General features: G+C 40.7%; 2 protein-coding genes across 19 annotated transcripts in view; one reads left to right on the plus strand and one right to left on the minus strand.

Annotated features, from left to right (window-relative positions):
- Positions 1-3,896, plus strand: part of Angptl1 (angiopoietin-like 1) — a 67,898-nt gene extending 64,002 nt beyond the window's left edge. For both annotated transcript variants that reach the window (XM_063272599.1, NM_001402356.1), the window contains 2 exons: positions 1,532-1,802; positions 3,242-3,896. In XM_063272599.1, coding sequence (XP_063128669.1) covers positions 1,532-1,802; positions 3,242-3,429 — 459 coding nt within the window. In that variant the 3' untranslated portion in view covers positions 3,430-3,896. The remainder of the gene's footprint in view (positions 1-1,531; positions 1,803-3,241) is intronic.
- Ralgps2 (Ral GEF with PH domain and SH3 binding motif 2) overlaps positions 1-27,238 on the minus strand; it is a 179,957-nt gene that overhangs the window by 53,080 nt on the left and 99,639 nt on the right. For 16 of the 17 annotated variants that reach the window (XM_039090756.2, XM_063272338.1, XM_039090753.2 and 13 more), the window contains 4 exons: positions 21,220-21,303; positions 20,586-20,675; positions 19,311-19,403; positions 14,105-14,231 (listed from right to left, as the gene is read on the minus strand). In XM_039090756.2, coding sequence (XP_038946684.1) covers positions 14,105-14,231; positions 19,311-19,403; positions 20,586-20,675; positions 21,220-21,303 — 394 coding nt within the window. Of the gene's footprint in view, positions 1-14,104; positions 14,232-19,310; positions 19,404-20,585; positions 20,676-21,219; positions 21,304-26,506; positions 26,612-27,238 lie in introns of all 17 variants that reach the window. The other variant, XM_039090761.2, reaches the window with a different exon arrangement.

Genomic DNA, 27,238 nt, shown 5'->3' on the forward strand with positions numbered 1-27,238 from the left:
AGTAAGCGAGACTGCAGAAAGCAGAACTTTTCCATTTGATTTTCATCATTTAGCAAAAGGTTTATTTTCTTCTCCAGTTGAGGAGCCAAAGTTAAAATGTGAAAAGAAAACTAAAGATAACCTTAAATTTTTCTTTTGAGTCTGGATAACTTAGAAAGGTAACTTAATTTCATTTTCGAATTTTAAAATCTATTTATTTGTGAGTGCTTTGCCTGCATTTACGTGTGCACACCAGGATGTCAGAACCCTTAGAACTGGACTTACAGCTGGCTGTGAGCTGCCATGTGGGTACTGGGAACCCAACCCAGGAAATGCTCAGAACCACTGAGCCATCTCCACTTTTTTTTTGAGCCATCTCCAAGTCCCCCAATTCCACTTTTTAATGCAAGTGCTTTTTTTTTTTATTATGATTTGTGTGGTATTTAAGCAATAACAAATTATACAACTTTTTAAAACTGATTCCTTCTCTTGAACTAATTAATTTTAATAGCCATGCTTTAAGTTGTATCATGACATATACTGTAGTGGTATGAATACAACTAGATTTCCAGACAGAACCAGATCATGTGATACCAGTGTGAGGAAGTAACAACTGGTCTACTGGTAACTCTGATGTTTATGTGGTAATTTGTGAGTGAGATTTACATATCAGTTAAGGACAGCAGACAGGAGAGAACAGATTTTCTAGAGGGTAACTTCTGTGCTCAAAACTGTGAAGTAACCATGTGCTTACTCATTCTTAGGTGAGATTTTTCTGGCAGTTAAGGGTAAAATGTTAATATATCCAGAAATTTCTAAACAAGTAACTGCTACAAATTCGTGTGTGTGTGACTTTCTTGCAATCTTTTTGAAGACAAACTTTCAGTGTTAAGATGAAGTTTACTAAATCTATTCTGCTGCAAATGTCCAATGTCAAATACTTATTAAAATAATTCAGTCCATTTGTTTCAGACAGTAATTTACAACTTTCACAGGGTAAACTATAAATATTACTATAATAGTTATTTTATTTATTTATTTATTTATTTTGAGCTGGGGACCGAACCCAGGGCCTTGTGCTTGCTAGGCAAGCGCTCTACCGCTGAGCTAAATCCCCAACCCCTATTTTACTTATAATAAAATTAAAGATTACCTGTTTTAACACACACAGTATCATTTTGACTGAACAATGATCATGATTTTAGAAACACTTTGTTTGCATAATATGGGTACAGTATCACATGCTCTCAACACACTGTATTTCAGTCAGTATTTTTAGGAACTATCAATACATTTTATTGTCTTTTGCTTTTACTCTTTGTAGCATTTGAAGCCACAAAAACTAACACTGGCATTAAAATAAAGCAAAGCAAAAGAAAGTGGCACTGTGGAACCAAAACGCACTAACAGAAATGAGGCCGCCTACCATGGAGTCACACCACCTTGCATGGACACCCCTCACTCTGCTCAGTATTTAAACTTCATTTGTAGCAGTAACAACATTTACCATCTAAACTTACCAATATGTTCATGCTTCTGTGTCTATCAACAGAAAGGGTTTGGAAACATTGATGGAGAGTACTGGCTTGGACTGGATAATATCTACAAGCTTAGTAATCAAGACAATTATAAGCTGATGATTGAATTAGAAGACTGGAGTGAGAAGAAGGTCTATGCGGAATACAGCAGCTTTCGCCTGGAGCCTGAAAGTGACTACTACAGACTGCGCCTGGGGACTTACCAGGGGAATGCTGGGGATTCTATGATGTGGCATAATGGTAAACAATTCACCACGCTGGACAGAGATAAAGATATGTATACAGGTAAACAAACAAACAAACAAGGCTGTACAGTCAACAAGCTCTGTGCATTAAATAGAACAAAGCTACTAAAGTGTACTAAATGCTTCTCAAATCTCAAAATGGTTATTTTGGACACAGTCAAAGGGAAGGTAGGTTTCCAGTCCTGTCTCTCTCCTTCCTCTTTTGCCAATGGGAATTAAGTTAAAATAGTGCCCAACATGCTACTTGGTAAGGTAATAGCTGAATACAAAATTTAGTCAGTATTCATGGTAGGTATCTCTTTATCAGTACAGAAACGTGTTTTTAAAAAGACAGAAGTATAGTAGATTAAATTTAAAAGTCTATACACTCTTGAATTATGTTATGAAATGTGCTGCATTTCACAACCTCTGTTCCCATCTAAGACACACTCTTAGACCATAGAGCTGAGTGGTTGACCTCTTTTGGTCCCATAAGCCCTTATCAAGATGATGCCATCTCATAAGAACCTGCCCTGGACAACAGCACCCACCCAAGGGCCTTATGCCCGCCACAGTCTGTTCCCTAATATGGCTGCTAGTGTTACTGCCAGTTTGACATAATCCACAATCACCTGGGAAGGGAATCTCACTGGGAATTGTGTAGGTTGTGTTGGCCTATGGCATGTTCTTGGGGGACTATCTTGACTAAGTTAATTGGGGTAGGAAGATCTGCCGCTGTGGGGTGGTATCATTCCTTAGGCAGAGGCCTCTCACCTGTATAAGAATACAAAAAGCGGGGTTGGGGATTTGGCTCAGTGGTAGAGTGCTTGCCTAGCATGCGCAAGGCCCTGGGTTCGGTCCCCAGCTCCGAAAAAAAGAAAAAAAAAAAAAAAAAGAATACAAAAAGCAAACTGAGCCACTAGCATCACATCTTCATTGTTCTGTGTTCCAGATTATGGGTGTGACGTCACCAAATCCCTCAAGCTCTTGCTGCCATGACTTCCTTGCTCTGAGGAACGGTAGCTTGGAGCTGTGAGCTGAAATGAACCTTTAGCCTCTCCTTGCCCTTTAAGTTGCTTTTCTCACAGTTTTATCACAGCAGCAGAAACAGGAACTAAGAAATGTTACTTGATTTCATTTTTCTAAGAATATTTATCACCACCTAATAAAACATTTTGTTTCCTAACCTCCAAAGGGTAAAAGTTTTAGTTCCCCACTGAGTCTCCAGCATCTATGGTTTCTGACATGGTAGGTGTCCAGCTAGTATATGAATGTTAGTCAGAGTTTCATTTCCAAGTGGGTGTAGCTTGGTTTTATTTTGGCTTTCCCCAGAACTTGTTCTTCCCAAAGAACATTGAGGTTGCCTTAGAAGTCCTAAAAACCAAGACAAACCCTGCTGGAGTCAGTCGTTCACACCGCTCCGAGCGAAGCACATACCCTTGACAGTTTGCAAGTGCCACAGGTAGGACTTTTACTTCACTGTCTGTATTTCTCATGCAGGAAACTGCGCCCACTTTCATAAAGGAGGCTGGTGGTACAATGCCTGTGCACACTCTAACCTCAACGGTGTATGGTATAGAGGTGGCCATTACAGAAGCAAGCACCAGGATGGAATTTTCTGGGCTGAGTACAGAGGCGGGTCCTACTCCTTGAGAGCAGTGCAGATGATGGTCAAACCCATTGACTGACGGCTCCAAGTAAATGGCACAGAGCTTCACGTCCGGTTCCCCAAGTCTAAACATCATGTTACTTTGCACAACTCATTTTTACAGGTACAGTTTGTAAAATACATTGTACTACTATAAGAATGTATCTGTGAATACAGTTCCATTTTCCTTCAACGTGCTACAGAAGATTATTCAAGTCCTTGTTATTTTAAAAATTATATTGACTGAATATTGGTAAATGTAAATATTTGCCACAATCTTAGCTTTATTCTGAATCAAATCCAAATACATGTTCAAGATACTTTGATTTATTTAAAAAAATATAAGACTGCTCTAATTTCCACTGAAAAAAATATTTTAAGAGTTCAGCCAACTAGTGCATTTTATTTATGAAAATACAGACAGGAAACTAGAGAAAAAATGTCTAGTTTTGCCACTAGAAAATGTTTTCCACTAAATAAATCTTTAAAATAAAAATTTAAATTGAATTTATGCTTGAATTACTTGTAATGATTTTCCTCTAATAATTTAGGACACAAAGTACAAAATATATCACTTTAACAATGCATAACTAACGCCCTCATTGCTTAAATGGGGAATGCATAAAAACAAGTTAATTTTTTAACAGTCATGATATGCTAATAAATACATGTTATATAATGACAAAAATAATAGGGTACTGGTATCACAAAATCACCACTATACCAATTTTTAATATATCTGAATTATGATTCTAAATTATGTGTTCCTTACTCCCTTATCCAATTTATTGAACTTTACCTTAAAAGAAAATACCTAACTTGGGGGCTAGGGGTACAGCTCAGTGGCACAGTGTATGCCTGGCATGAGTGAAGGCCTGGGTTTGATTTACAGTGATGGCAGGAAAAAAAAATTGTCTGTTACTTGTGAAAAAGAATGGACAGCTTTATTATATTTACATCTAACACAAGTTCAACAATCACTTAAATACATTTTCCTAACAATGAGAACACAACAGCCTTAGAGCCAAATCCATAGGCCTTGGCAGGCTCCAACTGCTACTTTACTTCACAGTGTGTGACTAGACCTTTGTCCTACTTTGTCTAACTCATTGTCTCAATCAACACCACTACGGGGCCCCAATAATTATTCACTTCTTACAGCTAATCATCCAACCCTTAACTTACTTGAAAAGCTGAGATTTTAAAGATGTGAGACAAATGGTGAAGTGAAAACACAACCAGGACTAAGATGAACCACCTGCCCACAGGGGCAGTCACACAGACAGCCACCCAGACAACACAAGCCCACAGGGCAGCCTTTCTCACATCACAGAGCAAATGAAAACGGCTGGTCACAGTCCTAACTGGGCTGCAGTGGTATTCGTCTTTGTCATCAACAGCATCCCACTTACCCTCACCTGACATCAAAGGCAAATCTATAGAACCGTCCCAGAATTAAAACCAGAACGAGCCGAAAGCAAGCATACAAATAGAAAACAGAGGTGAGTTTTCAAACTGCCTCAACTTATGGCTGGATTCTACTGTACTGCACAGCTGACGCAGGTCTACTCTTGGGCAGGTAGAAAGGTGACTGAAGCACCATCTGCATTATTAATGACAATACGCCACCCCCGTCCCCGAGATGAGCAATCCAACTTTGCATGAGTCACAGTGATCCATGCGCTTTCCTTGTCAGTTTTAACAGCGAGCTTTGGACAGCCAGGGCTACCCAGAGAAACCCACCAAAGCTAAAGAACTGACAAACATTAATTGTATCAGGCACATATGGTTGAATGCCAGTTGTTATTTAAACAGTATACAAGAGTCAACAAGAGGAATTCAGCTTATGGCTAGCATTCACTTCTGAATATCTGCCTTTTTTTTTTTTTAACTTAATAACCTCTTAAAAAGAACCATAAGCACAAGAATATCACTTCATCCCCGACTGTCACAAGTCTTTGAGAGCAGCCATCCTCACAACAGAAAGAAGGACATTTAAACTTACTTAACAAGAGCAAGGGTAAAAGGGGTGTGAGGGAGGGGAAGGAGACCGAAGTTCTCCTGACAGGAAAACCTACAGCCATGTGCCACTGGCTAGGAGTTCAACCTCAGAATCCACAAGAAAATGACTGAATGTGCTCTATTGTTGGTTTAGAACATGGTATAAAGTCAAAATAACACAGCCAGCAAGATGGTTCAGTGTCTAAGGACACCAGCTGCCAAGTCTGATGATCTGAGTTTATTCTCCAGAACCCACACAGTACAAGGAGAGAACTGACTCCAGCAAGCTGTCCACTGACTTCTGTATACCCTCCCAATATGAATGAGTAAATACAAAAATTTAAATAAATAAAATTAACCCTGAGTGTATATTTCTTACTAAACCAAAGAAATGAAAATGCAGTAAAATTCTTAAAACATAAATACCTAGGGTTGGGGATTTAGCTCAGTGGTAGAGCGCTTGCCTAGCAAGCGCAAGGCCCTGGGTTCGGTCCCCAGCTCCCCCCCAAAAAAAACCAAAAAAAAAAAAAAAACCAAAAATAAATAAATAAATAAAAATAAATAAATAAATACCTACATGTTTCTCACCACTAGAGATTTTGATATCACTGTCAGTGACTTTTGTGTAACACTTTATCAAAGGAAAAAGGCAAGCTTCTTACAGAAAGAATTACAGGACAGGACTGGCTGCTCGGGGTAGATTGTCTAGCATGTATGAAGACCTGGGTTCAATCTCCAACAGGAGGGGAATACATTAGCCATGCATGTTGTGCAATCTCAGCATGAGGACGGGGAATGGAAAGACTGGACAGACAGACAGACAGCATGAACAGATAGGAAGAGCCTGAACTCAAGGCCTGCTAGCATAGGTACACAACCAGACCAGGTCTTAAAGAAGCCCAAAACAACAACAAAGGTAACTGCAAGAAGCAGGACCTTGTTGAAATATCTTAATAGAAATTACTGAGAATTATAACCATAAGAATTGCATAGAGGGGGTGGGGATTTAGCTCAGTGGTAGAGTGCTTGCCTACCAAGCGCAAGGCCCTGGGTTCGGTCCCCAGCTCCGGGGGAAAAAAAAAGAATTGCATATAGCAAACTTTTCTAACACCAACACTATACTAAAAACTATATTCTGAAATCGACTCCTGAAAAATAAAACACATAGCTTGAGGGTTCTTTTAATTTTAGGTATGCCTTAAAATTTTCATTAACTTTCATGGATTAAAAATCCAATATGAGGGGGGTTGGGGATTTAGCTCAGTGGTAGAGCGCTTGCCTAGCTTCGGTCCCCAGTTCTGAAAAAAAGAAAAGGAAAAAAAAATCCAATATGAGAAATAATACCCATCTCCTAACACAAGAAACAGCCATTCAGAGGTGAAGCGATCTGTCAGAGTCCTTGTTGTGAAGGCCACGTTCAGTTCCATGTACCCTGGAACAGGGCTGTTACAGTCCCAGCTGTGTGTTAATACAGAGCTGGGCAAGCACCTCCCCCACAAACACACACACACACACACGCGCGCGCACACACACACACACACACACACGCACACACACACATACACACACACACGCACGCACACACGCACACGAGCGCGCACACACACACACACGCACGCACACACGCACGCACACGCACACGCACACGCACACGGGCACCTAAAGAACCACAAACATGCCACATGAATACAGTTCTGTATCACAACAGAGATTAATTCAAAGTTTCTAAAACAACTAAACAGGCCAGATAGGGACCCTTTGAATTGACAAATATTTATTAAATATTTCTTTTTATTTACATGGTAAAATCTCCCAGCCAAACAACAACAAAACAACCCAAAGACAATGAAGGCCTTGCAACATGGGTTGAACAGGAACGTATTACAGAGCAAGGAGTGGAGGAGCCCAACACTGCAGGGCAAAAGACCACGAGTGCATTTCTTCCAACAGAGTCCTCACATGAACCTGATATTTCCGTTGAAATATAGAGGGGACATGGGAAGAGCGGTCTCTTTAAGATGGGGAGAATTGTATCTGTATATCAAAACAGTTGATGTGATGTCTACCACGGGGCTGGAGAGTTTACCAATCTTCTGTGCGCTGCTTCTCTAACTTACTGTCAGTGCTAGTATGGCCTCCTCAGAACAAACTCTAATTTGGTTATACTACTGTGTTTTCCCGTGGCATGGATTAAGTAGAAATGAGGTTTAGAAAATATACATGAAAAGGTATTTACCATGTTTCACAAAATTAAATTATTTTTGAGCAATGTTCTAGTTTTCTCTCCACGGCAAAGTGGAATTTCCACGCCAAATTCCTCAACAGGCCCCTTAAGATTGCTCTCCAGTGACAAGGACAAATGAATGCTGCTAATAGTTCTCAGATTCAAAGCAACAACTCTCATATAAAATGAAGTTTTCCTTGACATTTGCCAAACTATTCCTCTCAGCACACACTGCAGCCTTGTTTTAAGATTTCTTGACTATATTGTCCAACTGACTACTTTTCCATCTTTTTTTTTTTTTTTTACCTAGAATGCAAACCAACAGAAGGGACCACTTTTAAGAGTGGAGTGGAGTGCCAAGAAAGTATTTTCTACTTCCTGAAATGTAGTCCATGTTGAATTACTTTTGGCAATATGGAAGAATCTCATTACTATATAAATCCCTAACACTCCTTTAGAAAAATTTTTACAATGAATGATTGGTTTTGGTTACTAACTTTTAATGATTTTTAGCATTAAAAATGCATTACTAGCATGTGTGTGCTGGTATGCATGTGTTCCTGTAGAACAGAGGTCATGGTTTTTCTTTTTTTTTTTTTTGGTTCTTTTTTTTCGGAGCTGGGGACCGAACCCAGGGCCTTGCGCTTCCTAGGTAAGCGCTCTACCACTGAGCTAAATCCCCAGCCCCTATGGTTTTTCTTTTACACCTTGATATGGGTTCAGGACTGTGTGATAGGACTAAGCTTGCTGACCACTGATAGCCCTCAACATGGCCCCAAAACACCAGTCGTTTAGAACGCCTCTGTTAGGAAACAGCTATTCAGCAATTACCCTTTCTCTATGCACTACAGATCCTTTTGGTTGATGACCTCCTTTCTCTAAGAACTTGTACAAACAAAAGGGAGAAAGGGAAGCATTGTGAAAACTGAGTATGAGAAGAACGGTGAAGTGAGAATTTGCTTTCAGACATCTTCAGTGGAATCTGTCCCATCAAATGCACAATCTTATAAGAGCTTGTTGTTTTGGAAGCTGTTCTAAGTCTATTTTCCCATGAGTAGGGTTCTAAAACCAAGGAACGTTAAATCAAGACCTAATTAAATTAAAATGAAATTAAATATGAAATGCCAGTATAAATGGAAATCAGCAGTAAATCCTCCTTCAACACACGTCAATACAACAGATCTGAAATGAAAAACCTGAACCATTTGTGTATAATGTAAACTAAGCAGTCAGTAAGTCATATGAGGTTTACCTCAGTATTTTCTTAAGAGAACCAAGTCCAAGGGCTAGAGAGGTGGCACGGCGGTTAAGACTGCTTGCTGTACAACCCTGCAGATGGGAATTTGGATGCCAGCATCTGTGACAAGCTAGGCATCTGAAAGGATCTCTAACTTTACTTCCAAGGGATCTGACAAACTGTTGTTCACAAATGTGCATCTATATTCAAGGAGAGAATACACACAAGCACATGGACACACAAATAAACTTAAAAAACAAAACAAAGAAAAGTACCTACACTTTGACAGATAACGCTGAACAAAACTGTCCCTATCAGCAAAGAACAATTTTCAAGCCAGAAAGTAAACTGAGTCATAACTGCTTATGTGACAAGTTTCATGTGACAAGTTCATTTGTCAAGTCTGCCAAGGGTTTATTTATGTCAAACGGACCCTATCTTCTCCTCCAGAATGGGTGTTCTTCACAGAACAAAGTATGGATGAACTGTAAGAGGACTAACACATAAAATCATGTAGGGGCTTAAATATACCGTCTCAACAGAACCATGCCAATTCCCAACTAAGGCAGGCCTTGCTCTGTAACCCAGACTGGCCTCAAACTCACGATGCTCTTGTCTCTCTCTCCTGACTGCTGAGTTCACATGCATGTATCCCCAGATTCAACTTCCCTTTGGTTTTTAGTTCTTAGACATATGCATCTCATTTTCCTACAGAATATAGAAACAGAAGAGGGGGAAGAAGTGAAATATAATAAGCTACAGGTTTGTGTTTAAGTCCTATTAAATCCACAAGGGAGGGACAAAGTCCACCTTATTTCTTGTTAGGCATCTAGCACCAAGCACGGGGCTGAGTCAAAGTTGGTGTTGACTGAACAAAATCTTCAGGCTGTAGAGCTGAGTCACGTAAATATTCTACACAAGTAAAACCACACTGCTGAACAATGGGGAAAGTCAGAAAGGGACCAGGTCATTAGCTGAACAAACAACTATGTACGAGCAGGGTGTGGTGGAGCACACTTTTTGTACCAGACAGAGCAGGTAGATCTCTATGGGGTCCAGGCTAGCCAGAGTTACATGGTGAGGCCCCTGAACAAAACATGTACTGAACTGCTTCCTTTTGTAATGGGCAGCAGCAAAGAATGGTGTGCAGACGGCATCGGTGAGGAACTAAAATAGAAGGTGAGATGAGGATCTCTCTGCAGGAAGGGGGAAGAGTTCACAGAGCACAGTTCAACCAGGAGCCAATGTAAGTAACTCAGGTCGATACTTTAGTGTCTAAAAATTAAGTAGACAGACATACAGGCCTAACCTAGAGCAGTTATTAAATAATATTTCAAATCCTGAGATAACTCTACTGTACTCAAGAGTATAGTATAAAAAATTATGCAGATTTCTTTATATGACTACATGTCATATGAGAGAGAGAGAGAGAGAGAGAGAGAGAGAGAGAGAGAGAGAGAGAGAGAGAGAGAGCATGAACAGTCAACGAAACAAAGCCCAGAGGTTTCGGAGGTGGGCCAAGAGTGACTGTGGAGAATTTCCAAGAGCAAAAATAACTAGCATCTTAATCGCAAAATCAAGATGAAGTCTGAGAAGCGCACAGAAGAAAGCTTACAGGATGTTGTTATGTAGGTGAGGAGTCACAACAGCATGATGGGCAGCAGAGAGCAACAATGGGTCCTTCTCCTTAGGTAATCAAAAGCATGGTTACAGAGAAAGTAAAACTCCAAGACACAAGCACATATGAAAAGAAAGGGAACATAGAGAAAAGAAAACAGTCCTGGTATGTTCTACAAATTAACACCTTCATGTCAGAGTTTTGCCTTGTCTGCCTGAACCCAAAGGAATGGCAGTGCTTCAGGTCCTAAGACAGGGAGAAAGGGGGCTGTCTCCATCAGAAAACCTCTCCAGATTTGCTCAGTAACTTCCCTTCTTTTTCTCTGTATACACAGAGGCTCATGAATATACACAACTTTGTGCACACACAAACACATATGCACACATTCAGCTTCCACTAAGAAACAATGTAGAACAAAGATTCTTGAACTGGAAAGCAGAGCATAGGATTAATCTGTCACTTTCTCATTCCTAAGTAAAATTTCCCCAGAAGATAATTAATTATGGCATTCAATATAGAAAAACAATTCACTGAGAAGGCAATCATAGAATCAGTAACTTTCTGAGTTAGTGAGTTGAGCAGGTGTAACTGGAGCATGCTAGACAGAACCATTAGACTGTGGATAGTATAGATGAGTTCTTAGGACTGTAAGTCAGATTTCCACTCTAGGGCCCTTGGTTCTCAATTTTGAAGTAGGTGGATTAAAGGTATCACCTGACTCAAAAAGAAATATATTGAAATCTAATTGTAGAAGATTAAAATCATAGTTGAGCTTTCTTAGAACCAAGGATCACCAATTCTCAGTCTAATGATCCCATATAACAAAGGGTTCTTAAGGCCCTTACAGATCACAAAGGCAAGGTTTTAAAAGCTCCTTTATTCTTTCTTTTCCCCACATTACATTCCTAAATATGGACAGAGCTAAGCTATGACTGTAAACAAAAAACCAATGTAGTGACAGTCATTAACTACACAGAACTTTGGGTTACTTTTTAAAAAAAATTTTTATTGGATTTTTAAATTTACATTTCAAATGTTATTCCTTTTCCCTGTTTTCTGTCCATAAGTCCCATCCCCCTCCTCCTCCTATAAGGGTGTTCTACTTCCCCGCCCCTCATTTCCCTACACTGGGGGGGGGGGGGGAGGAGGAGTCCAGTCTTGGCAGGACCAAGGGCTTCTCTTCCCTTTGGTGCCCAACAAGGCCATCCTCTGCTACATATGCAGCTGGAGCCATGGATCTGTCCATGTGTACTCTTTGGGTAGTGGTTTAGTCCCTGGGTGCTCTGGTTGGTTGGTATTGTTGTTCTTATGGGGTTGCGAGCCCCTTCAGTTCCTTCAATCCTTTCTCTAACTCCTCAAACGGGGACCCTGTTCTCAGTTCAATGGTTGGCTGCTAACATTCGCCTGTATATTTGTCATGCTCTGGCTGAGTCTCTCAGGAGACAGCTATATCAGGCTCCTGTCAGCATGCACTTCTTGGCTTCAGCAATACTGTCTAGGTTTGGTGGCTGTATATATATGGGCTGGATCCCCAGGTGGGGCAGGCTCTGAATGGCCATTCCTTCAGTCTCTGTTCCAAATTTTATCTCCAGATCTCCTCCTATGAATATTTTTGTTCCCCCTCCTAAGAAGGACTGAAGCTTCTGCACTTTGGTCGACCTTCTTCTTGAGCTTCATGTGGTCTGTGGATTGTATCTTGGGTAATCCAAGTTTCTGGGCCAATATCCACTTATCAGTGCTTTGGGTTACTTATGCCTTCAACAGGGTGTGAAATGCATCTCTATTCTACCAGAGAGCGGAGCACGAAGAACTGTGCCACCAGACAGGGAAAGTGGTTAAGGTTGAGCTGATTAAGGAACCCCAGCAATTCTCATAATTGAGAATGGTAGGCATTTGAATCTGTTCTGGACCTGTTCCTGTCCTAGAGCATGTGACTATGACACCCCTTTAAGTGGACCATGACAACTGTTCATGTAGCACAGAGCCTAGAGTTCTCTCTGCTAATGAGGTATATAGATGGGTCTCCAGAGTTTAGCCAACAAGCTTACCTTCCTGGGCATCCCCTCCAGCAAGAGGTATTTAATCTCTGGTTCACCCTGAGTAAGTCCTATGCATTCTTTACCAACATGAATAAGCAATGTGGACAAGCAAGGACTGTCTGTCTCCTCTATCAAGGCTTGCCCTGAGAAAGCCTTCATCATACAGAGCCATGCCTAAGTCTCCTGCAGAAGGCCCCTTGCATCCTGGCACTTACCGAGAGCTGAGCCAGATTGTCGCAATACCCCTCACCCCAGGCTCATCTTAGGCCCAAGAGCCTCGTTTTCAACTCTTTGTGGTTCCCACTGGCATCTAGGTGCTCAGGAGTTTGAGAACCACAAGCCTCAGTCCCAGCCTGTGCCATCCCTCCTCCTACACCCCCACTCCTGGACAAAGTGGCTATCTTAGGCTATGTTTGCCTCCCCGTGCAGCGTGTTTGTGTGTCCCGTGAGTCCAAAGAAACATAGCCTAGCACCTCTGTGTTTTGCCTTCCTGAGAGACTTCATGATACCCCAGTGACAAGGCAAAATGCAGACCCACACCAGAGGGATCCTGGGACATCCCACTATGTTGTAATTAGTTAAATTTTCTCTGTGACCTAAGACTGGTGCTCTCTCTGACAGATGGACGCTTATATACCACCTTTTCAGCCCGCCTTTTAGTCACTAACAAAGACGTCAAAGGAGACACTGAAGTATCCAAAACAAGTAACGCACATAGTTATTCTCAGAAACTGCTCTCTTGAAGTCTACCGTAGCTAACTAATGAAAGGTAGACGAGACAGAAGAAACAAATGCTCATCATCTGCTGAATCTTAAGAGTCAAACCAGCGTACTGTGCTGTACTTAGGTATGCGTCATCCACAGCATTTTCCGTCTGTAATTTACATACAAATTTAAAAGTACAGTTTATTTGGGGCCTCTTTTAACTCAAGATTCAACAAAGCATTATTCATATTTTGTTGAAAAAACTATGATATTTAAATAGTTTTGGGGGCTTATTAATACCTCAAGCTATATAAGATAAGACTCTTAATCTTATAATAGATACAGAGGGACTAGGGATTTAGCTCAGTGGTAGAGCACTTGCCTAGCAAGCGCAAGGCCCTGGGTTCGGTCCCCAGCTCCAAAAAAAAAAAAAAGAAAAAATAGATACAGAACTGCCATGTACTAAGCTAAACTCCACACTTAAACGATTCATTAGGAAAACAGCCAAGCCAGTAATAACTGAAACCCTCCTCAGAGTTCACACTGTCCACTACCTAAGGCTCGGACCAATGTCTTCAGTTCAAATATTAAGCTTCATGACAAGGTGCCGTTTGTGTCAGTCCTTAAAAGCATTACTAAAATAGCTAAAACGTGTCACTTACCACACAGCCCATTTCTAAGTTACTGTTACACTCTATGGAAAACCTGAAGAAAAGGGCTAGGTTATTATGAAAAACGTTTCAGGGAACAAGGGAAATACTTCTCTACCTTATTATTTTCAGCTTAGAAATCTGACACATGTACTTTAAAAATTACTTTTCATTTAATAAAAGTGACTGTTTGAGGAAAAGCAACAACCACAGGAAACAGACACACAGTGACATCACTCACCTAAGTAGGGGATGCAAGGAGTCATCTTTAAGCTACTTATATAGTCTCGGAGTCTTTTGTAGTTGTCTTCTTTACTCATTACATATTCTAACTTTTCAAAGGTAGTTTTGTCTTTTCGACTTAATAACTAAAAAGCAAACAGAAAAGCTTAGGTTATTACAAGTTCCATCTGATCGTATAGATATAGATATAGATATAGATATAGATATAGATGAAAGCTGTTTTGCTTTAAATCTGGGCTTTAATTTCAAAATTATACTTTCCTTAATTTTACAGTGATAGGACATAAATAAAACAGATTCAGACACATGTTATTTATAACTCAGAGTATTTATAAATTCACCTTTATATGCACATAAATGAACCTACTAAGCGGTGAACTCCAATTTATGAATTAAACAATTTTGTTGTTTTTATCTAATTTAAAATAATTATGTATATACATTCAGCTCAAGTGCCCAAATATTTTCATTGACTACCTCCTCGATAGTCATTCTTTCATAATCACTAAGAAACCCTCAATTCTGTGATATAAGTGACAACTTTTCTTGACAAGTCAAGTTGTGGCTGGTCTTAACAGAACCTGGGATCCTCCTATGGCCTTTGTTTTTTGTTTTTTTGTTTTGTCTTTTTAACTCCTGGCAATGGATTTTCTTCTTGGCCAGAGGTTATCATAGGTAGCACAATCAAGAGTGTGTCAAGTGGCTTGAAGAGGAAATGTGCAGCCCTCGAGATTACTGCAAATGATCAAAAGAGGTAAGAGGCAAGCTTCCGGGTGTTTGTCTGGTTCTATTCTGTCATCAGTCCAAAGACCATGGACAACATTTCTTTTTTCAGAGGTTTAAAGAAAAAGAAATGTTGTTTAAACCTCTGAAGATACTATTTTGTCACATGACTTTTTATTACACCTTAAAATATTAGCTCTTTGTGTACTAGCAAATGCTTCACTTAGAAAATTCTCATCTAATTCTCCTGTCAGGTTAACAGAAAAGTTTGTGTATTTATTTAGAGTTGACAGAAACTGAGAGTCGGGGACCTGGCTAGTAAAACAAAGTATTAATGCTCTGTTTCTGTTTCTGGGGTCTCAGAGACTGGTTCTGATAATGGACCATTCTGACACCTAATCCATCAGTATTTTCTGGCCTGTATGCAAGTGTGCAGTCCATTTTCTTGATCACTGATTCGTGTGGTTGGAGTGGAATGTGGCAGAAGCCTTCAGTTGTCAAGAGACCAAGCCCAGCAAGCTGGTAAGCAGCATTTCCCCATGGCCTCTGCTTCGGTGCCTGTCTCCAGATCCCCACCTGGGGCTCCTCAGTGATGAAGCGTGACCTGAAAACTACAATGCAGTAAACCCTTTCCTCCCCAGGATCCTGGTCATGGTTTTTATCACAACAGTAGACACCCTGACACCAACTTATGATACTTTCTTTGTCCTGCATTGGAGATCTAAAGCAAGGATCTATTTCTGGGTTCTATTAAGATTTTCTTCTGGTATATAATCTAACATTATGACCCATAGTTACTAGGCTGGTACTTCTGATCTCAGATATATTCTGCATCTGCCACTGAACAACCATCTTCCAGTCACCCCATCCTGACAAATGCTCCCTCTGTTGGACCAGTTCGGCTTCGGCTCTACTTCTATTGTGTCATGGCTGCACCACTTCCTTCCCACCACTGGTACGCATCATTCCTTTTCTGGTTGGTTCCCGCACCATTTGTGACTGCTTATCTTTTTGGTAGCAAGCAGCCTAGCAGGCGAGGTGGTTCCTCACTGTGGCTGGGCTTGCACTACCCTGATCATTAGTGGGGTTGGCTGTCTCCCACACTCTTATTGGTTATTTGGGTGCATTCTTTCCAAAAGCATCTGTACAGATATTTTGATCATTTTTAAATGAATTATTTTCTTGCTACTGCACTGGCTGCATTTCTTATTGTTTGGGCATTAACCTCTTCCCAGACATAATTGCAAGTATCTTCCCGTCTCACAGAGCACTTCCTCCCTCTGTTGATTGTCTGCTTTGCTGCGCAGGCAGGGCTTTCTGGCTTGACAGAATCACTTCATTTATCCATTTTCAGTTTTGTTATCAACACTTTGGGAGTCCTATTCAAAATGTAACTGTTTAGAACTATGTTTTCTTCTTGTAGTTTTACAGCTTTAGATCTTACAATTAATTCTTTAATCCTTTTGGCACTCATTTTTGTCCTTTGGTTATAAAATAATATTCAATTTCATTTTAAATGTAATATGCAGGGGTGGGAAAGATAGCTCAGTGGTTAATAGCACTGGCTACTCTCCCAGAGTCCTGAGTTTAATTTCCAGCAACCACATGAAAGCTCATGCCTGTAACTTCCATTCAGGGAATCTGAACTCTCAAACACCAATGCACATAAAATAAAATAAATAACTTTTAAAATGTTAATATCTAGTTTTCTCAATCATTTGAAGATACTATCCTTTCTTAATGTGCTGATGCACTTTATCAAAATGGCTGCAAATTAATTTATTTCTGGGCCCTTGATTTTTTTCTAGCCACGTATGTGCACATGTATGTGCATGCATGTATATGTAAATATATTATCAAGGCCTGAGATGATGTCAGATGTCATCTTTCATTACAACTGACATTATATACTGAGACAGGGTCTCTCACTTGCTCTGGCTAGCCTGGCTAGCCTTTTTGCTCCAGGAGTCCCCCGCCTCAGCCCCTCATGTGCTGGGAATTCAGATAGGTACACGTCTACTAACATACACATGGGTGTTGGAATCCAAAAAAAGGCTTTACCATCTTAACCATATTTGCAACCCAATGGTGTTTTTACGTGATACTTTGAAATTGTCCCAAATACAGATTTTTGTGAATTAATATATTCAGCTGGCTTAGTAAACCTATTTTAAACAGTATTAATATATACATATATATATAGCGCACAGAACTTGAAGGTCATGGATCCCATCTCCAAAATAAAAAAACCCATGTGCCACAAACCTTTAGTTTCCTATTTATCTCCAGCTACTGCCAGGCTACCACAGACTTTCTCAATGGCACAGTCTACACTTACTGACTTAGTCCTTTGCCACCACTCTCACCTCCAATCAGTCTGTCACCCACCACTACACCAACACCACTTGTGCCAACTATCAGATCCAGTGTTTGTGTCAAAGCTCTCCCTGTACTCAGCCTATTAAAATATTTTTGCAAGGGTGACCCACTTTCCTACAGCACTTGTTTCTCCTGTCCGTGATTTTCTTCCTTGCCTAGGTATCTAGTGATGGAGAACTGACAGTGTCCAGCTCTCCAATAACCTCATCCCACATTACTAACCCCAATTCTGCCCTATCCCCCTTTTCATCCTATTTTTTCTAATAACTTGTTTCCATACAACTTAATTACAGTTCACCTTTCTCCAGCAGACCATCAGCCATGTAAGAATGGGATCTCTATCACTCACAGGAATGAAATTCTTATAAAGTTTATTAAGTTCATTATACATTAGTAGAGTTGCTACCAAATAAAAAACCCGTTTTAACAGAACTACATGGGGGCTAACAAAAAATATTCTCAAGGAAAATAACAACTTGAAGGGAATATATCCCACTTCAAAATCATATCATAAATAAAGTCTAATTCCTTGAAAATTTAAAGACGGAGCTCTTGTTTTTGTTTTCTTTTTCTTTTTCTTTTTTTTTGGAGCTGGGGACCGAACCCAGGGCCTTGTGCTTGCTAGGCAAGGGCTCTACCACTGAGCTAAATCCCCAACCAAAGACGGAGCTCTTAACTGTGTACTTGCAGTCATTTCTACCCCACCCATGGAGTTCAGATTTGAAAGTATGAGACCATTATAATTAAAAGCAATTTTTAAAGTAGAAAAATCTTTTCTTCGAGTGTTTATCAAAGAAAAATAAAGATTATAAGCTCTTCCGCACTAATAATTTTCAGTATAAAAACTACCTTTAATACAAAACCTATCTTTAGACACCAAGTAAAGTACTTGCACCGAATGCACAAGGCCACGAGTTCAGTGATCCCAGTCCTGGGAGGTGGGGAGGTGGAAGGTGGGGAGGTGGGGAGGTGGGAGGTTGGAGGTGGGAGGTGGGAGGTGGGGAGGTAGGGGTGGAGGCAAAAGAATCCCCGGAGCTCAAGTGCCAGTCTACATAGACTAACTGGTGAGTTCCAGGCCAATGAGCATCCCTGTCTCAGAAAAAAAAAATGCACACATTAACACATAAGCATGTGAAAACGTGCAAAAAACATACGTTCACGCAAGAATGTACACACACACACACACACACACACACACACACACACACACACACACGATAGTACAAAAAAAAAAGCTTTTGCTGGATGTAGTAATATTTACCTAGAGTCCTAGCACTCAAATGGCCGAGACAAGAAGATCCCACATCAAGGCCAGTCTGGGCTATATAGGAACATACTGTCTTAAAAAAAAATGGCTGCGGGTTGGGGATTTAGCTCAGTGGTAGAGCACTTGCCTAGCAAGCGCAAGGCCCTGGGTTCAGTCCCCAGCTCCGAAAAAAAAAGAAAAAGAAAAAAAAATGGCTAATGGAATTTATAGAGTAAATAATGTCTTTAGCATGAGAGCATTAAGACGTATTAATCTGTCTGGCAAGTAGGTACATGCCTTTAATCCTAGCACTCAAAAGGCAAAGACAGGTAGATCTCTGAGTTCGAGGTCAGCCAGGACAGCCAGAGCTATACAGAGAAACCCTATCTTGGAAAAACAAAACAAAACAAAACAAAACAAACACATTAATATTTTTAAAAATATAGTAATCTTTTCAGCATGGTATATGGCCTATAGTTGGTGTGTGTGTGTGTGTGTGTGTGTGTGTGTGTGTGTGTGTGTGTGTTATAGAGACTTACAACTCCAGACACCTTAAACAAGGTCTCAGTTTCAAAATGAGAAATAAAAGAAAGAAAAGGGAAAGAAGAGGCAGCCCAGATTATTGAGTATGGTATGATACCACTCAGGGATATAAACACTGACAAATGCCAAAAATCCTACTTTGTTTTTGTCTAAGTAATAGAACCCAATTAAGTGCTAATTATCAGGTAAATATCACATGTGATGTCATCAAATTCTTATCTGTTATATTCGTCTTACTAAGACTTACAAAAGAAATAAAATCTTTACTTTGCACAGAAGTCTATGTTTCCTTAAACTACGCAGGGTTACTCACCGCCCACGTCTTAGTCAACCTGAAAATTGGCGCACTCTGTAAGCCAGAAACCACAGCCATGAGAGCATGAAGGTTGTTGAGTTCATATAGTTTCTGAAGATTTAAGAAAAGGGGGGAGAAGGATTGTTTGTTGAGAAAATGAATGCAGGAAAATACAGATGAACACAGTTTAGGCGGTGAATGGTGTAACTATGTATTGTTACTGTCACCATTGAGAACTGTCTTCTAGGGTACCCAGTAAATTATTTTTGGCCTATAGTATAATATCCATGTTCTACCTTGGCATTTTCACCCCAGCTCTGGGAATAAGCCCAACTCTAAATGGGTAATATATTTTCAAAGCTGAAGTTATGGCTTAGTACCAAGGTTAACTGGCATGACTGTAACGGCCATGCACTTGGTCCTGGTGAGCGTCCCTTGCAATGAAATATGACTGGTCATCTATCTTGTGGGTCTACTAGGGTTGGTTTCTTGCCCAGTGCTCCTATTATCCCAGGGCTAGGTTCCAACTTGCTGTCTTTAGTGCTCCCCTCCATTTCCTGCTTCCTCATGCTCAAGACCCTTGACAGCATGTTGTTCTTACAGTATGCAAACATCCAACAGTAAGTTCTACTATTTCCCAAGAAATCCACTTTACATTTGCTGTTAGTTTCTTAAAATTTCTGTCACACCACATAATACTTTCTACCCTAAAAGTGGTATTAAAAAAAATTAGTCATTTTACAATTTTTGCAAGCAATCAGATAAGCCCCACAGTAGGCACTTAATTAAAAGAAAGCAAATAAAGACAAAACAATACACGTGAAACAAGATATAACCTTCACAGAAGTCTAAAATGCAGCTGAGAAACTAGTCACTAAAGCGACGTACAGTAAACATTTACTGGAGACTAAGTGCCACGTTAGACTTGATGGATGCCTAAACATGCAGACCTAGAGGGAAAAAAGAAATCACATCTTGACACACTTCCGCCTCCGCTCCTGCCTGAGTCTGCGGCTTGTCATTATGCCCCAATGTTATCAGACTTGCCAGCCCCACCAATAATGTTAGCTGATTTCCTAAACCTTGACTTTCTCCAGCAACATACTGTAATTTACCATAATCTAACCCCTGTCTACATAAATGGGACAGGAGGATAACTAAGCACAAAGAAAAAGGCAGAGAAAAGAGGCGCTTAATATACTCATCAGGCCTCATTTTCCAGGACCAATAAACAGAGAGTCGCTTAAAATATGTCTGAATGGGTTACCTAACGATCAAGTCACACTTCCTTACCTTAGCGGTTTTGATATAGTGGCTCAAAACTTCTGCTCTTATTTTCAGGGTCTGAGCATGGAGAATCTCTCTTACAACCCAAAAGCTTACCTGGAACGAAAAATTAAAAAATAACCAAAGGGCAAGAAATTCCAAGACTAAAATTAGCATTAAACTCTTCTTGATATATTTGCTATAGTTATTTCTGAAACATACTTTCTTCTCTCTTTCACTATGGTTTTCTTACAACTAAAATAAAATATTATGAAATACAAAATAAAAACTTAAAAGTTATGTGATGGGGTTGGAGAGATGGCTCAGAGGTTGCACCCACTGGCTCAGTGAGAAGGGAAGGGGCAGGCAGACGGCTCAGTGGGTAAAGTGCACACACAGGAGTCTGGATCTCAAGCATTCATGTAAAAAGCTGGGAAGACAGGGCTGGGACTGGGGTGGAGGGTCTGCAGAGACAGGAGGATTCTGGTCAGCAAGGACAGTCAATCCATATGTTCTAAGTTCACTGAGAGACTCTGTCTTAAGATGGGGTGGTGGTGATGAAGAGAATACAAGGAGGCACTAGACAACACTCTCTGGCTTCCACGTGTGCATACACAGCCAAGGACAGCCAAGCCCTCCCTCACCAATAAGCACAACTCACGTGATTAAATCTTCTTGTGAAAGCAACTGCATTTGGTGCAGAACTGTATTTTTCTTTTTTATTCCATCCACAACTTGAAAGTTCCTAGAAAATTAAAACAAAAATTAAGTATAAATTAAATGTAAGAAACAGCTCATTTTCTTATAACAGGGAATTTAAACAGTAAAGACTGTGTATAGGGGTTGGGGATTTAGCTCAGTGGTAGAGTGCTTGCCTAGCAAGCTCAAGGCCTTGGGTTCGGTCCTCGGCTCCGGGGGTGGGGGGTGGGGGGGGGGACCTGTGTATATTCTTTTCTGGAACAGCCAATAGGACTACCTAATACTAATTATTCTGTAAAAGCTAAAACAAATTAAAATATATACATGAAATTATTATCTAAAAGAATATAAACAAACCTTTATTTCTTAGTCAGAGTATGATGTAGTGCCCTCTCGTTGATTATCTCATAATACATAATAAACACTGCTGACTCTCAAACCTATTCAATCATCAGAGCCATTCCAAGTAGCTTGTTCTTTCTTCCTCTGTACAGTATATGGTGTGACATACACATATGCATGTGCTTTGGGCTTGCTATGGACAGGTGGATGTATAGTGCAGAGGCCAACATTGGGTGCTTTTCTCAGTCACTCTCCACCTCAGTTTTTGAGATGGTTTCTCACTGAACCTGGAACTGGCCATAGCCAGCCATCCGCAGCCACCCCAGGGTCCATCTGTCCCTTTAGCCATGCCCCACCAAGTGCTCAGGTGTACAGACAGTCCAGTCTGATCTTTCACATGACCGGTAGGAATTCAGAGTCTGGTCTCACTGAGCCAACTCTCAGCCCCACAATTAATCGTTTTAAAACATCTCATTCTTTGACCTGACAGTTGTTGATTTCAGATATTTGAAGAAACCTGTTTAATAAGGAAGTTCTTTTTTTTTTTTTTCCAGAGCTGGGGACCGAACCCAGGGCCTTGTGCTTCCTAGGCAAGCGCTCTACCACTGAGTTAAATCCCCAACCCCTCTAATAAGGAAGTTCTTGATCACCTTAATGGTCTAAAAGAATAGAAATAAAATGGCTCAAGATCTTGTATTTAAACAAACAAACAAACAAACAAACAACCGTTGAACACTTGTTGATCTTACAGAGGACCAGGGTTTGATTAACCAGTACCTCCATGGTGGCTCATAGCTGTCTGTAAATTCAATTCCAGTGCCCTCTTCTGGCCTCTGTGGGCACCACACACTCAAAAGCTACACAGATGTGGTTTCAGGCAAAACACCCATCCACATAAAATAAAAATAACTGAATCCTTCATAATTATAAACATAGGCTGCAAAGTACGGAACAATATATGTACTCTTTGTGATACAAAAGAAACTACACTTAAAACTGGTACAGATAGCTCAAAGATGTCACTTTTGCCTCGCTGCTTCAAAATTATGATTATCATCTCCATATCATACTGATGTAAATGAAGCACACCCCTGTGGGTAGTATACTCCACCATTCAAAATGTTCTGTCACATGTGTGCTAGTAGAACTGAGTTCATCTGATTTTAAAGGAGAGTTTCTGTCTATAAATTTTAGGTCTATCAGAGAGGTTCTATAATATAGCAAAAACCATCAGAGAAAAGACCCATAACAAAAAAAGAAAACCCTTTGAGTAGGCAACAAAAGAAATCTGAGAAAAAAATAGGCCATCATTACCCTTTAATAGATGAGAAAATTTATTATACCTGCCATATTCTGTTCAAAACGTATTATGCAGCTTATTCTGTATTTTCCGTGATTTCTTTATCATGCAGTGTAAGCATCAGTTAGGAGAGAATCAGCATTTACTGTATTTAATTTTTGAGATACTAAAAGAATGTCCCCTCAAGGACAATACCACATAATTCTAAAATTATAAAGACTTTGCAGTTGTATGTAGGATATTTATATCATGTTAGGCATAATTATTACCTGGTTATTTTAATTTGGAAATGGAGCATGAAATAAGCTGTCTGTGAGTCAAATAGACAAGGGGAGGATCTATGATGTCTATTCTTGGTTGTCAACATCTGGAATCAACTAAAACCTAAGGACCTAGGTATACCTATGAGGCACTTTCCCAATTAAATCATTTGATGTGGAAGACCCACCTTTAATCCAGATCTCCGAGGTGGGAAGATCCACCTTTAATCCAGGCCACACCTTCTGGTGGAAGCCTATATTCAGGACATGGAGGAAGGAAGCGTCTGCTCTTTCCTGCTTGCCCTCACTCCCACTGGCAAATCCATTCCTTCAGTGGCATTAGAGCCTGCTTCTTTAGGATTCCAGTGTTTTACTGAAAACCAGCTGAGACATCTGGCCTCATGGTCTGAACCACTAGTGGATTCTTGGAACTTCTGTTGGTAGACAGCTACTGGACCACTGCCTGTAAGTCATTCTGACAAATGCCTTTTCTAGATGTAGATGGATTTGATGAATGGATAGATGGACGGACAGACAGATTCATTCTATCAGTTTTGTTCCCACTTGGCAAAATCCACAAAGATACTAACTGGGTGTTAAGTAAGAATTTATGTGTTAACATCTAAATAACAAGAACCCTGAGATGCAAGAAAATAGCAATACAAGAAAATGGCCAAGAACTTAAAGATAACAACTGACCTTCCTATGGCTTAGTACACAGATGAAGTATGTGGAAGAGAAGCCAAAGCATAGAAGCAAAAAATGTTTTAAATTAAAGAAAGCAGGATCCTGTAGACAAAGAGATTAAAAACAATAACAACAACAATAACAACAACAAAATCTCATGTTCATTTTTTTTAAAGTACAAATTATCTTCAGAGAATGCTATTAGGCAACTGAAAGCCACACCTTCAAAGGTCTAGAATTCTACAATCAGCAAAATAAAACCAAAATAAGGAAGACTGGAGACCCTTTTCAGACAGGAACGACCCTCAGAGGTGCTGCTGTGTGTGCTCATTCTCAGAGAGTGGTAGACACAGGCTCAAAACAGTGACTAAATCTGCTTGCTGCCTGACCAGAACTCAATCTCACAGGATCTGAAGAGCCCGCAAGTTGTCCTCTGACCTCCACAAGTGCTCGTAGCATTCACACACCTATATGTGCGTGCATGTGCAACACACACACATACAGAGAGAGAGAGGGGGGGGGGGAGGGAGGGAGGTAGCTTGGTGGCTGAGCTTATGTCTAATACTAGTGAGGCCCTGAGTTCATTTCTCAACGCCAATAAAGAAAAACAGATCTTCAACCGAGCAAACTGCCATAGGAAAAAACCATAATTGGAAACCCACTGATTAAAAGTAAAGAGTAATCCTGGGATCTTAGGAAGAGCCAAGAGAAGAAGTCAGAAATATCAAGAGGGAGGAGAAAAGGGTCAAGAAGTCAGGATGAGGGTGGGGGCGCAGGTAGGGCAACAGCTGTGACTTAAAATGGGCAGGGGGAGGGCGGCTCCGAGGAAGAGTCGTTTCCAGTATGTAAGGCAGTACAGATCTGCATGCATAATAAAACATCACAGAACTACACGAACAAACATGGCACAAACATCACAGGAGAAACCAGGTAAAAGGTACGGAAGATTTCTCTGTACAGGTTTTGCAATTTTCTATAAATCTTTAGAATCTGTACTATTTTCTACAACTTCCTATGTTTTATAGTTATCTAAAATCCACAGTGTTTAAAAGGTGGAAAAAATCTATTTAATGGACTACAAAGCTGGAACTGTATTAGGACTCCCCACTTTCTTCTTAAATGCTGGCCTGCATTCATAGTTGCCTGGACGGAAAGACAATTTTGCCCTGCTTTACCTTACCTCTCAACAGCCCCCTAATTTCTCTGTGAGAAAACAAGTTCCCTCGTTTTGAGGAACACTGTTAATGGATACATGGCTGGGAAGATGGCTCAGTGTAAACGAATGCCATGCCATCCTGAGGACCCCAGTTCAATGCCCAGTTCCCAGGTAGGCACTGCAGGACGCACCTATTCAAAAATAGTAGTAAAGTGCAGGGCTAGGGATGGCTCAGCAGAAAATAGCACTTGCTGATCTTGCGGAGGACCTGGTTCAGTTTCCAGCACCCACATGCTGGGTAACAGTCAGTTCCAGGGACACCCTCTTTCTGGCCTCCGTGTACATGGTGCACAGACAAAAGACCCATACACATTTAAAAAAAAGTCTTCAAAACACAAAGTGCAGAGCAAAGAGGAGGGTATCTACCATTGACCTGTGGCCTCCAGCCATGTGTACTGGCCCGCTCGTGCTCTCTCTGTCTGTCTGTCTGTCTGTCTGTCGTCGTCCCCCCCCCCCCCCCCCCGGCAGTACTGGGATCCCAGACAGGGAGCCTCTGCTCCGACAGCATTTCCTAACTTACTTCGTTAATGCAGATCAATTTGAAAAACAGCATTTGTGAGATGAAGTCTTGCTATATATAGCCCAGGCTGGCCTTGAACTCACTGCAATCCTCCTGCCTCGGCTTTCCAAATGCTAGGATTATAAACAGGCACTATAATAACCTGCAAATGTTTTCTTTTCTTTTCTTCCATTCTTTCTCTTCTCTCTCTTCCTTCCAAAAGAACACCTTTCAGAACCACTCTTATAACTCACACAGCTGGGGTTATTCTGAATAAACAACCTGAAATATTCCAAAGGCTACTTGGTGGTTGAGGGAAGCTCAGTCAGGAAAGCCGGGGTCGGTTACTCTGCATGCAACAATTCCCTCGGTTGTTCTTTCTTTAATCTAGATGCTGTTAGTTCACTTTACAAACTACAATTATCTGAGCTCTTGGAGCAAAACAGAAAATTTAAAACTTCCCTCTGGTCTCTTCTCTCTTTTTGTTTCAGACTCTAGGATCTTCCTACAAATATTAATATAGTATCACGCAAGAAGTGTATTTTGCTCTGTCATCTTTATACTGATGCGTTGGTCACACAGAAACCTGTACTAATGTACCTCACACGAACACCCCAAAACTGAAGTGAGTCAATGACTCAACACTTTTTAAGGGTCTAGTGTAAGAACAGACAGGACTGTTCGCGTGTAAGTAAGTACCCCCGCACCCCCTCCTCCCCATCAGCCTCGAAACACAACATTCCATCCAGTGTGCTCAACTTGCCATCTTAAGCATAGCCAGGAAAGACAATCTTCAAATATGTAAAACAATCATAATAGATACCAAAATGAATTTCAGAACAGGCATGGACTCACTGTGAATCATTACCTATCAAGATCAATTTTCAGTTGCATTTATTTCAGAAGCACAGGGAGGGCAAAACCCCACAACTGATGGCTACCTACCCTATGAGAGAATGACTCAATTCACAGGAGTCACAGCTTCTCTTACGTCTTGTAGGTTCCAACACTCTTAAAAGGACTGCTCTAAGGGTGATGATGTAGGGTTACCTATAGACAGAAGAAGAGAAAAGGCCAATATAGACCAGCATGTAGATAGAGCTCGAGGGAAGAAAGAATCAGTGGGATCTCAAAGACTGGGGTGAGGGAAGCGACTAGGACAGAGGGGGTCCATGAGAAGGTTAACTGTTGGTGAGGAAGCTCTGTGTTCAGAGTGAGTGGAAGCTTTAAAGAGACAGGACATCCACTTGTACCCAGTTATACGGATGCAATTGCACTCAGCACCTTTGCATTTTTAATAAAAATAAAGACAAAACCCCAACCAGGGTTAAGGCTCTCTTTGCTAATGTACTCAGGCCTTCCCTCCCTCTTCCCAACACGTTGGGAAGTTGGTGCTGCCCCGCTAGTGAGATGAGGGATAAAGACAGAAGCTATTTTCTGCTTCCACAGAAGCAAATGCCAAAACAACTTTTCTTCTTTGCCTTTCCTGGTCCCATTGGGAACCTGACCATCCTAAGAAGCTCAAGTTAAGCACAGCAGACACACACTGACAGCTGCATCGTGCTTCTAACAGAGCTCCTTGCTATTCTAACATACGATAGTCCACAGCTCCCACTCTCTAAGCCCATGACCTGCTTACATTTTAATGCAATGAATATTTTAACTAAACAGGAGATT

The sequence above is a fragment of the Rattus norvegicus genome, chromosome 13 (genome assembly GCF_036323735.1).
Source record: "Rattus norvegicus strain BN/NHsdMcwi chromosome 13, GRCr8, whole genome shotgun sequence".
Classification (NCBI taxonomy): domain Eukaryota; kingdom Metazoa; phylum Chordata; class Mammalia; order Rodentia; family Muridae; genus Rattus; species Rattus norvegicus.